Source organism: Notothenia rossii (assembly GCF_949606895.1).
Source record: "Notothenia rossii genome assembly, chromosome: 5".
Classification (NCBI taxonomy): domain Eukaryota; kingdom Metazoa; phylum Chordata; class Actinopteri; order Perciformes; family Nototheniidae; genus Notothenia; species Notothenia rossii.
In genome coordinates, this window is record NC_136903.1 from 27705706 (window position 1) to 27717538 (window position 11833).

An 11833-nucleotide genomic window follows, 5' to 3' on the forward strand; every position below is an offset into this window, starting at 1 on the left:
CCATTCAGCACCTAAGGGTTAGCCAGATTTATAAAATAAATTCTAACACTATTCATGAACTAATAACTGCTTAATTATTAATTAATACAGGATGTGTGGTATTTCAGCACTATCTACATTATAGTACGGTTATATAATTATTAGGGAAGCACTCCTTAAAGGTTAATTAATTAATCATTCGTTCCTCAGCTGTTTATCAATAAGCTGATCATACATTTCTTAATAGCATTTGATAACACATTAAGCTATTAACGTATGGTTGTCAATGTCCAGCAGTTAGTTTTGAAAGTAATCTGACCCAAATTCCCCACCCTGTTTCCGTGTTTGAAATGTGACTTGTGAATCAGTCAAAAATAAGGCTTTTTCAACTATATTGTATTGGATATGTCCGGAGTTTGTTATTGGTCATGTGTGCGCGTGTCTGTATTGTGCATGATCGCGTTCATGCTCATGCACGCGTGCGTATGTTTTATTCAAGTTTGAGTAGGTAAGGGGTCGTCAAAAAGTAACACTCCTTCATTCATCCGGATAACTCTTCTCTTTAATCTAAAATAAAAATCCCACCTAAACTTTGCTGTTCACATTGAATACATTGCTGTATTAGAAAATATTTTTTGAAGTAGATACGTTTTTATAAATATTCTTATGAAGTGGTGTGAGTATTTGCATTTATATATACGTATATAAATGCACACGCTCCCTGTGACGACTGAACCGTCCCTTCATACCTCGCGTGGCCAACGGCTCTTCTCCACCGACCGCTCGTTCATTGAATTACTGTTTTCAGCCTGTTCAGCGCGATTTACTGCAATAATCTGGAACCAACCAGGCCGGACTAGCTCATTTAACATCTGTTGTTTTGCACCCACTTTTCCGGCCTTCTTTTCGTCTGACTGCTGCGTTGAGGCTTGCTTTCCTGGTCTCGCTGGCTGGGTTTGGTCGGGGAGGCAGGGGAAGTACGAAGCTGCTCCCGAGCTATGATGGAGCTAGAGTCGGCCAGTGGCAGAGGCGAGCTTGGGGCTGTGGGGGACTCGCTGCAGCCACAGACTCCCAGCAGGCACGAGAAGAGCCTGGGACTCCTCACCACTAAGTTTGTGACTTTACTACAGGAGGCGAAGGACGGAGTGCTGGATCTGAAAGCGGTGAGCATTCAGTAGAGTCTTTGTTGTTAGCTAGCACATGTCATTTTGAGCCTGCCTGCTGTCGTTAGTTTAGATGCACTTTCGCTAGCCTGCCTGTTAGCCTAGCCTAGCTGTGTGACAAGCTAATTTGATTGGGTGATACCACTTTGCTAGTGTTTATAGTTTTAAAACACCTCTTAACACTTTATTAACCTACTCTAAAATGCGCTGTCGTGGCATTTGGTCTTTCTGGAAGTGAGGTTACAAAGTGAACTTTGAGAACAGGTCAACTTCTCAGACTCTGCCCCCTGGAGATTCAGAGTTTAAAAAGTGGGTCAGCTTTTGTCGTTCCTTTCTAAGCAAACGCTTATGCATCTTCACACATGAACAACCTTTTTTCCTGATTGATAACGTCTTTGTCACTTAACGACATCCATTCAATGCGCTAGTTTCCGGTATGTAATCCAAAAGCATATATTTTAACCACAATGAATTAGCTTTGTAATTAAATTCACATATCCATTAACCTACGTTAGCTATGTTTTTCACAGTCAAGGATATTTTTAATTAACCTTCCCAGGAAATGATCACCCTTCCTGCTGAGCAGCATGTGGTGAGAGTCTATAAAGTTACTTATATAAGTAGTTTGTGTGTGTGTAAACTTCTAATAAGATGAAGTTGTTAAGAGAAGTGGATCTGTTTCTGGCAATGTTCAGCAAATATCACTCGGCACAACATGGGGTTACTCTGATGGCAGACTTATACAAAATGCTAACCCTTGTCCTCCTGCAATATAAATAGAAATATTTAGAAAACCAACTGCCAGCCATGTTTTTCTCAACTGAATCCAGTAAACCAGATGGCAGCTTGACCAGCCAAGCATGACTTGTTACAGTGACCTCACTGACACTCATGTTGTCCCTCTGCTTTGTCTTTCACTCTTTCACTTTCACCTGCCCATAACAATTCAATTCAAATCAGCCTCTCCTCAATGAAACAGAATAATTGACAGGTAAATAAAAGGCTTGGAAATATGGCCAAAATCTTATATCCCAATCATTTTGTACCTCAAAAACTATATGAATCATGATATAGCATTTTTGTATTGGTTATTAAACAAATAAATAGTCTAACTCTAAACTAAATAAGCACATGGTACATTTTATTTTTGTATTCTCCCGTGGGACTTGCATAGTTAACCAACAAAAACTAGTATTTACTTTCCAAAAATGGAAACGTTGCTCGGTCTAAAGTCTATGTCTTGACATTGATGGATACGTTGAAAAGGCATTAGGGAAGATGTCTGGGTCTATATCCTCTGGTGAAAAAGCCTGCACTTATCTGCACCAGCCATATGGTTATCATTAGTTTCTTAAACAGCAAGAGGTTGGGCTGAGGAGGAAGTTGAAATGACAGTCATACTGTTCCATGTGCGGCTCCAGGGCATTGCACCCACCGGCACAGATACAGTGGTCTCTCTCTGTCTGTGTCTTTAGATATGAGCCCACTAAATGATATACTGCCAGTAATCTTCACTGTTGTTGTAATTGCTTTTGTCCTGCCTTCAGGCTGCAGACACCTTGGCCGTGCGACAGAAACGACGAATCTATGATATCACTAATGTGTTAGAAGGAATTGGATTGATCGAGAAGAAGTCCAAGAACAGCATCCAATGGAAGTAAGTGTTCAGTCAATATTTTATATATCTGAGAATCGCAAGAAAGTGGTTGGTGTCACGTTATCCTTGTGTGCACTTGTGTTCGCCTGTGTTGATGTGTGAACAACTGACTCTGACTCAGTGACTGTATTTCTCTAGTTGTAACTGTAGATACATTAATGTTGAGGAGGGTGTGTAGCCATATGAAAATAATTAGAATCTAATTCTTATTTTTTCATTATAGAACTGACCATAGGCTATGCATGTTGTATTTGTCACTTTTCTTGCAAGCTCTTCTCACGGGTGATCATTTCATAACAACGCTACTACTAAATAAACATGAATAAAAAAGATGTTGCATGCTCATGGTCCTGCGAAGCTGACTGTTTGTCTGTGTGTTCCAGGGGCGTAGGTCCAGGATGTAACACCAGAGAGATAGCCGACAAGCTGATCGATCTGAAGGCCGAGTTAGATGACCTGGCTCTGAGGGAGAATGAGCTGGACCAGCAGAGAGTCTGGGTCCAACAGAGCATCAAGAACGTGACAGACGACTCTAACAACAGCCCATATCCTTTTTCAATTCAAGATTCAAAGGTTTATTGTCATAACATCTAGAAAACTATGGGGAATTATATAATGTAATCCTTTACTGTTCAGTGTGTTTGTTTAAAACTAGAAATGTTTTTTTAAAGAGGCATCCTATGGTCAGTGCTGGTCCATCGACCAAAAGTTAATTTGGTGGAAACATAATCACCAACTGATGGTCCTAGAAAGATTGTTGGGGGAAATGGTGCTCATCCAAGCCCAAGCCATCCATTCTGATATTGAGTAGGTGTTTTTCTCAGACGTGATAACCCAAGAAGATGTTAATGAGCTGTTTTCACAACTTACAGACAGGGAATCGTAAAGTAGAAAAGATAAAGATCAATAGAGTTTCCAAGGAATATATAAAGAATAAATTAAAAATCTCTACAAAAGACAAATACACTACAAAAACAGAAACGTATCGACATAGGTAATATACATCAAAAAGGCTTCAAATGTATTCAGTCTTATATGAACATGTTTGATTTGGGGGCTGGACATCACATCCTCTAGGGGGGTAAGATCTTTTTGAACATTTGAAAGTAAAATGCTTCAATCTGGTGCACTTTGAGCGCCCAATTACTAGAGACCTGATCTAGGGGGTACAACTCTAAAACACCCATATGAAAAAGATCGGTTTACATTTTAATAATCAAATAAGTGTGTGAACATAACCAATAACCTAACATAACCAATAACAAATAAATGTAAATTCTTTTATTTTTGTTGTTCATTCACATCTTATTTTACCTAGTTAACATTTATTTATTTATGCATATTTTTTTATCACCAGTTTTAAACGATATTTTTTGTTTACTGTCCTATAGTATACATTGGAATGATTTCAAACCTGTTTTATCCCAATAATTATAAAGGAGTGCCTTGGAAATATGTGTTTACATAAATTGTGATCAAAAGGTTTGAGGCCCTCTGAGATAACTTAGACTAAAGTGAACTAACTAAGCACTCCTTTGAGTCCTTTACCTCACTGAGCCTCTCAGCCTCCACCCATGTTGTGGAAACATCTTCTTCTTATATCCGTTAGAGCAACTAGCACCAGATGCTAATAACAACAGCGCCGGTACCGGTGCGCCCTCTCTCTCTCTCTCTCTCTCTCTCCCTCGCACTTTGGCTGTGAGCGCCTGATAAGCCAACATCCCCCACTTTCATCACTTACAGCGCCCATCGTACAGGGCAAATGAAACGTGTCACCGGGGTGAAAAGGGTGTTACATTTACTTAATTATGAATGTTGTTACATCAAGGCCGAAAATTAGGATGAGCCCCAACGGTCACAAATGTTTTTTTCTCTCCCAGAGCTACCAGCGCAGCGCCCCCCCAGATCTGGCGCCCTAGGCGACCGCCTATGTCGCCTATGCCAAAAACTGGCCCTACCTACAGATAAACAGTTTATTTCCCCTTTTTATGTGTGACTATATCAGTAGAGTTGTGTAAGCCTATTGAACTACTGTAACCTTTAATGATTTTTGGAAAACATTGAATCAATTTGTAGGCTTCTAAATGTTGCTCAGACTTAAGACTGAAGAACAAGGACTACAGTGAATAACTTTTTTCGCTACCTTTTGCAAACATGCATCATGAATCAGTTACAAATATTTATCCTGATAAGCTTCATAAAAAACACTGATGCAAGCATGTGACTCTGGCATAGAGCATCATCAGACACAATGACTCAAGCCGTGACGCATATTAAAGACGCCCTGTTATGCTTTTTTGGGTTTTCCCTTTCCTGTAGTGTGTTTATATAGGGTTGTGCTCATGTAAATGGCCTGCAGACACTAATCACCCTGAATGTATATTTGTATCATTCATGTGTAATGCCAGCAAGCATATTGCTGAGATGATCATTATTGGAATTGGACCCTTAACCCCTTCATACTATGGCGTATATAAAACATGATGACCTCTGCGGAGCCTTCAAAGGTAATTATTTCAGATGCTCAGTCATTATAGACAGTGTTCTCTTTCTGTGACCCACATTGACAGTCTCAAACACAGTTTCCCTCACCTGCCTGTCCTTCTTCCTCAGGTGACACACTCCTAGCGATCCGTGCTCCCATCGGCACACAGCTGGAGGTCCCCATCCCAGAATCGGTAAGTGATGAGCTTGCTTTTTCTGAGCTCCATAGCTCCAGCTACTGCTTCATCTCATGTCTTGGTTTCTGTGTTCTGGTCCAGATCCTCAACGGACAAAAGAAATACCAGATCCGTCTCAAGAGCTCATCAGGTCCCATCGAGGTCCTGCTGGTCAATAAGGACCCCTCCAGTGCCTCTCCCGTTGTTTTGCCCGTCCCTCCTCCAGATGACATCCTTCAAGGCCTCCCAGCGCCGACACCTACCTCTCAGACGCCCACTGCTGCCCCCCAGGTCCACACTAATCTCCATTCAATAACTATATTTGTACATTGAACCGTTGACTATCAAAGTCTGAATGTTCAGATGTCTGCCTTTTATTGAAACGCTAAAGAGGAGTAGAGATAGACCCAAGGCAGCAGCATTTTGAAGTTATGTTTAAGTTAGTGTTCATAAATGCTTTATCACTGTGGGACACTGAATGAAACGCTGACTTCTGCTTTTTATTTTCTTCATCATGCAATTTAATGACGTTCTTTTGTTTTGTTCCTTCATCTTTCCACCATCAGGTCTCTAAAGCAGCCTCTATAAAACCTGCTCCACTGTCGGTTACAGCATCCAACCAGACAGCCTCAGTGACGGGTAACAATGATCTTCTTTTTTACTCCAGGAATTTGACTTTCCTAATGCAAAGAAAACAAATAAAAAAATATCCACAGTCCTTTTGCTGTTGAATTTCCCACTGCACCTTTCTGCTGTAGTAATAAAGTGAAAAGAACCAGAATGATCTTATTCCCACTCTATTTGTTTCCTTTCAGAAGTGACGAGCACCACGCCACTCACGCCAACAACAGACACCCCCGCTACATTAACTCAGCAGCTCCAGTCTTCTGCCTCTTTGGACGGATCTGTGTCAGCTTCTGCCTCGTCACTGTTTGAACCTATTAAGTCAGATCCCTCTGAATGTGAGTTTTACTTTTTTCTGAAATTTGTATCTGAAATGTCTAAAGTAGAAATGTCTTGAGGCCAGGATGATGATAATGATGATTAATATGTTAGCTTGGCCTGTTTAAAACCATTTCACTTTTTGAAATTCATTTTGGCAAGGAGTTGAGCTTCTTTTCTTTGAAGTTCAACCTCAGCTCCTATAATGCGTTTATATAGAACCGTGTAGCCAAAATCTAGATGCTCACACTGTTGAGGCTTAAAAATGTCTCAATTGAAACTACTATTTTCGATCCCACAACTATTGCCTCGTAAAATAATGAATTTTTATAAAAACAGGCTTTCAATCTACAGCCCTCCTTTTGTAAAGGTTTTAATATTGAGACATATTCTAAGGTTCGCCCTCTGAGGCAAATGAATGCTATTTTCCCGGGGTTATTGCTGCAGTGTTGGATCAGGGTGTCTGTGGGGTCTTAAAAAGTATTAAAAGTTGATAAATCAATTTAGCGAAAATTAAGGCTATTAAAAAGTATTAAACGGCATTTTCCAAGGTATTAAGAAGTCCCACAGCAACGACAACATGAAACACCCTTTAATTTACTGAAACGACATGTCGGGGAAACCCCCTCAAGGCGGCCCCATGCATAGCGCGCCGTAAAATGCTGCTTCTTATTTTAAGTTTCGTTGCCTTGCTCCGCTCTGTGGGGGGGGGGGGGTCCCCAAGGTGGGTAGATCGACATACGCCACGCTCTGGGGGTCCAACGGCTCCGTGTGTAAGCCCTATATGATCATTTTCTGATAACGATGAAATAGCCCGCCTCCCTCTCCACCGCGGAGAATAAACAGAAGGGCAACCATGGCAACCATGCTCCGGGGTCTTCTTCGCTGCTTTTGGTGTATTTTGTGGCGGCAGCAGCGCCACTTACAGGCCTGGCATATGTACTACATAGTTTCCAGCATTTCCAGCGGTCTAGTGTGAACGGACACGTTAATGAATCGAATGCGTGTGAACGGAATACTTTTTTGCGTTTGCGTATGCGTTTTATCGTATGCGTCCTCGTGGGACCGGGGTCTATGCCAAACTATATCCGGTCACAGAGATCTGCTATTTTAAAGTAAAGTCAACACATATCGACCCTAATATAGTCTATATTAAGAACGAGAAAAGTCTTAACATATATATTGTTTTTTGTAAACGTATGACAAATGTGTGAGGGTGATGACGTCAGAGCATCGTCCTATGTGCCAGGGCTTAGCCCCGGACAGCCCCAGCCCAATTTAACCCCTGGGTATTTGTGAGGGTGCTCCTATATGGCATTACCCCGCTGAAGCTCACCAAAGTTTAATATATTTCATAGTTCAAAGTTTTGTTTATTGATCAAATACTGGTTTCTAATGGTTTCTGAGGAGTTTTACTGGAATGAAAGAGCACAGAGTACAGAAGCAACAAAGCAGCATACTGCATTAAACCTGACCTTCACAGAGAGGTTGAAGTTCATGTGGAAAGGAGGCTTCAGTAGTCTGTCTGCACTCTGTTTAGTTGTGCTATCTTACAATCAATATAGTCAATGTGAGGTAAGGAGTGTAACCGGTTAGAACTCAAAGTTGCGATGAGGTCTTAAAATGTATGGAAAGGGTCTTAAAAAAGGTCTTAAAAGGTATTAAATTTGACCTCAGGATTTCTGCATCTGTGGATACAATTCACCAACATTCATGTTGCTGATGGTCATTGACATATTTTATACTGTGAAGAAAAATCCCCCTCGAATTTAGTAAACAAAAACATTCAAATTCTGAGGGTTTTCAAAATGTTTGGTGTTAGGATCAGAACTGAAGTATGTTAAAAATATTTAACCTCTGTAAAAGTGGGCATTAATACTTAAACGTAGGTGTTTTTTTGACAGGGACATGTTTTGTATATGCCTAAGGACAGCAGAGGAACCTTTTTAAGTGGGGCACAAGGGTTTATTTGTTATTTCTTGCTGTTCTGTATCTGTATGGTTTATTGCACATACTGTAGGCCGCTTGGGATAAAACCGTCAGCTAAATGTCATATTATAATTTAGTGACTGACTATGTAACTTAACTGTTTGTTTTTCTTCTTCTAGTGCTGGACTTTCCCAAAGAACTCTCAGATATGTTTGATCCAACAAAAGGTACACTCATCTTGATTATTATATTTATTACACATTTATGTCTCCCATTGACAATGTGCTAGTTGCCCGTTTACCTACCAGCTGAAGGTCATTATTTTCTCTATCTCTGACAGAGATGATGAGTGGAGACCTTTTAGACGACTTGATGTCATCAGAAGGTGAGTTGCTTCACACACCATGTGACCAACTTTTTATTGTTCTTTTTTTGTTTTCCCCTCATAGAGGGACTTATATACACAGATACAAATTATATAGAAAATAATACAAAAAGAAAAGACACACACCATACCCTTCTAATAAAGTTGTACGACATGTCCGCTCCCCTAAGAGTGACTCCTGGAGGTCTCATCTTCTCTCTGTCTGTTTCGTCTTCAGTGTTCTCGCCACTTCTCCGTCTGTCCCCCCCACCCAGCGACCACGACTACATTTACAACCTGGACGAGACAGAAGGGCTCTGCGACCTCTTTGACGTGCCCATCCTTAACCTCTGACCCCTAAAAATGTTATCAGTGGGAAACGGTTTCCCTAACTTGCTAATCTACCCTAGTGTGGCCCCTCGCTTACAGTGGAGGTACGAAGAGGTGCAGGAAAGCCAATATGATGATAATAATGATGCTGATGATGATGATGATGATGCGCGTTCAAGGAAACCTCTGCACCGACACGATAAGCTGAGCTCAGTCAGACAGTAGCTCCTTGTACAGCCTCGTGAAGAAACACAGGCTAGAACAAAACATTTTACTTACTGCCTTCTCAAGGAAACAGTCAAAACAAATGACAAATATTTCTATTTTTAGATCGTTATGTATGACAAAAATGTCATATTTGTATATCAGCTTTCCCATGTGCTTGTGAGTGACTGGAGTTTGCATACCTGTGCGTCTGTGTGTGCTTGAGTTTTGTATTGAATGCTCTCTTGTGAGATGTCTCCAGCAGAAAAAGAGAAACCCTTTTCCTGTCAGGTAAAGAGTCCCGGCAGACTAACAGAGCCGCTCACGCATGGCTCGAGTCCAAACACCGCTGGTTAAATATGCACTGTCCTCATGTACATAGAGAATATATATTTTGTATTACCAGCAGATCACAAGAATATTGTGTGATAATGAACTACATTTTCAACACTGGCAGAACAATAGTTTGCAAATAAACGAAGGTTCCAGACACAAATAATCATTCATGAAGTGCTTTGTTTTGAAATATGGGAATTTATCTTCATCAAACCTGTCACAGTTTAAAGTGTGTTTGTGAACCAGTTAGAGAAAGAGGACATTTATTAAGTGCAGTTACTGCGAGCCAAGGACCAAAATGATGCAGGGATTTTATGGGTAGTATGCGGGGAGGGTTTAAGAAATGTACGTTTTTATAAATAAATACTTTTTAGAACAAGGAGTTTATTTCAATGAATGTCTCCTCCAACTGGTTCGATAGTGCCACTGCTACTACGACAGGTCTGGTTTTGCCTTGGACTTTTTATCATTGCTTTGAAAAATATGTAACATAACTGGAACACGTCATGAGAAAAGCTCCCCCCCCCCCCCCCCCCAAAATGATTTCAATTATGTATATGAATACCATTGTACTCAGTTCATTTGTATGTAAAGGGTCATGTATGTATTTTTACTGATGCACTGAATATAGTAACGATGTCATGGAAAACACTCCTGTATTTTTCTTGTTTTTGTATATTTTGCAAAGATTAAATTGTTTTTTAATGTTTTCTCAGATTCTCTGAAAAGACACACTGCTTATCAGTCTACATTTTATTTTTCAAAGACTTTCATTTTTCTCTGTGCATGGGACAGGTGAGTCCAGGATGCGTTATTCATATAAGTACAATATGGAGATTATTCATTTTGCTAAGTGCTTCTTTTTATGTAATATCCTCCTGTTTTGCCCTGGATGTGCATGAATGCACTATTTATATCCTTACCGCTTGTATAGAATAGCATTTATTTTTTATTCTGGATATCAATATTATAACTGCTACTAATTCAGGGCTACACTTCATAGCTTTTGAATTTCAAACACAAAACCTGTTGCTTAATCAAAGCATCCTGTGTCATTGTTGCACTTCACATCAAACATCTTATCTGGGCCGATCAGGAGCCAGTCATTGTGTTTGGACAGTGCCAGGGAGTTCAACAGTAGTTGAGTAGTAACAGCCTACTGGGGGCAATGGATTCTGTGTGAGACTCAATCCTACTATTGCCAAGCTAGATGCATCAAACGAAACAAAATAAAAACTCTTCTCTGGTATTCTTTTGTGAATGTTATAATGTTCCTTGGTTCCTTGTACACTCAACATAATGTCAGTTTAACACTTGAATGGCAGGTTACTATAGAACTATTTATAGAAGTCAGTGGTGTTAGCATCTGATCATAAAGGCTTTTTCTCCAATTGTGCTCTTGACTTTTATCAAATGAACGCAGTTTCCACATATTTATACACTCATGGTTAGCGATGAAGGTAGGACACTTCTGAGATCTCCCTTAACATTGGTCAACAATGACAGTCAGTAATTTGTAAGGTATATGCTTCAAAGACTACATATTTTGAAAGCCTTGTCATGTTATGATGCATAGCAAACATACTCATAATATATTGGTTTGATGCCAAAATATAATTTATTTTGTAGTTAAGAAATGTGCATTTCCTTGCTGACCATCTTAGCTGGGAGTTTAGTTGCCCTTCCTCCGATCATTTACTGTCAGCTCCCTACAGTCAAATGTATATGATAACTACAAATAGTTATATACAAAAAGGGGACATCACGTGCAGGACTGCATTTCCTTGTAATCAGTTCAGTGAGGTAGGAGGTGGTTGATTCTAGTAAAGTATCAATAAATATGTCTGGATACAGTCGGACAAAAGCTCTTGGCGACTGAAGTGACAGCAGGGGGCGGCTGTACCCAGCCGTACCCGACCCGGAACCTTGATTTAGTTAATCTACTACTTCTTGGAAATTTGAAAGAAAAACAGTTTTGAATCAACATAAACCACAGCAGCGTTTCCAGAATTGATATGATTTCTCCTTCAAAGTAAAAGCCTTTTGTCATACTCTTATGTATTGTCTGTCTTACACGCAAAGCATGGAACATATGGTTCAATCTTACATAGGTACATATGGATGGAAGTAATTAAAGCTATGTATTTAAATCGCGACGGTTTTTTTTCTCATATTATTATGGAATATATTCGTAATAAGCAAAATGCATGCTAGTGCTTAAGCAGGCTGAACGGGGTTTTATGTTGAAAGTGCTAACCGGAAACTCTGA

At 40.0% G+C, this 11833-nt stretch overlaps 1 protein-coding gene across 1 annotated transcript; it reads left to right on the forward strand.

Moving 5' to 3' along the window:
• The first annotated feature begins 698 nt into the window (after positions 1–698).
• Positions 699–10813, forward strand: e2f4 (E2F transcription factor 4). Its single transcript, XM_079680303.1, has 11 exons — positions 699–1142; positions 2690–2799; positions 3183–3343; positions 5262–5306; positions 5413–5477; positions 5562–5750; positions 6026–6098; positions 6275–6421; positions 8510–8557; positions 8671–8715; positions 8933–10813. The coding sequence occupies exons 1-11, from the start codon at positions 978–980 to the stop codon at positions 9046–9048; spliced, it is 1164 nt and encodes a 387-aa protein (XP_079536429.1). The 5' UTR covers positions 699–977; the 3' UTR covers positions 9049–10813.
• Positions 10814–11833: the final 1020 nt, after the last annotated feature.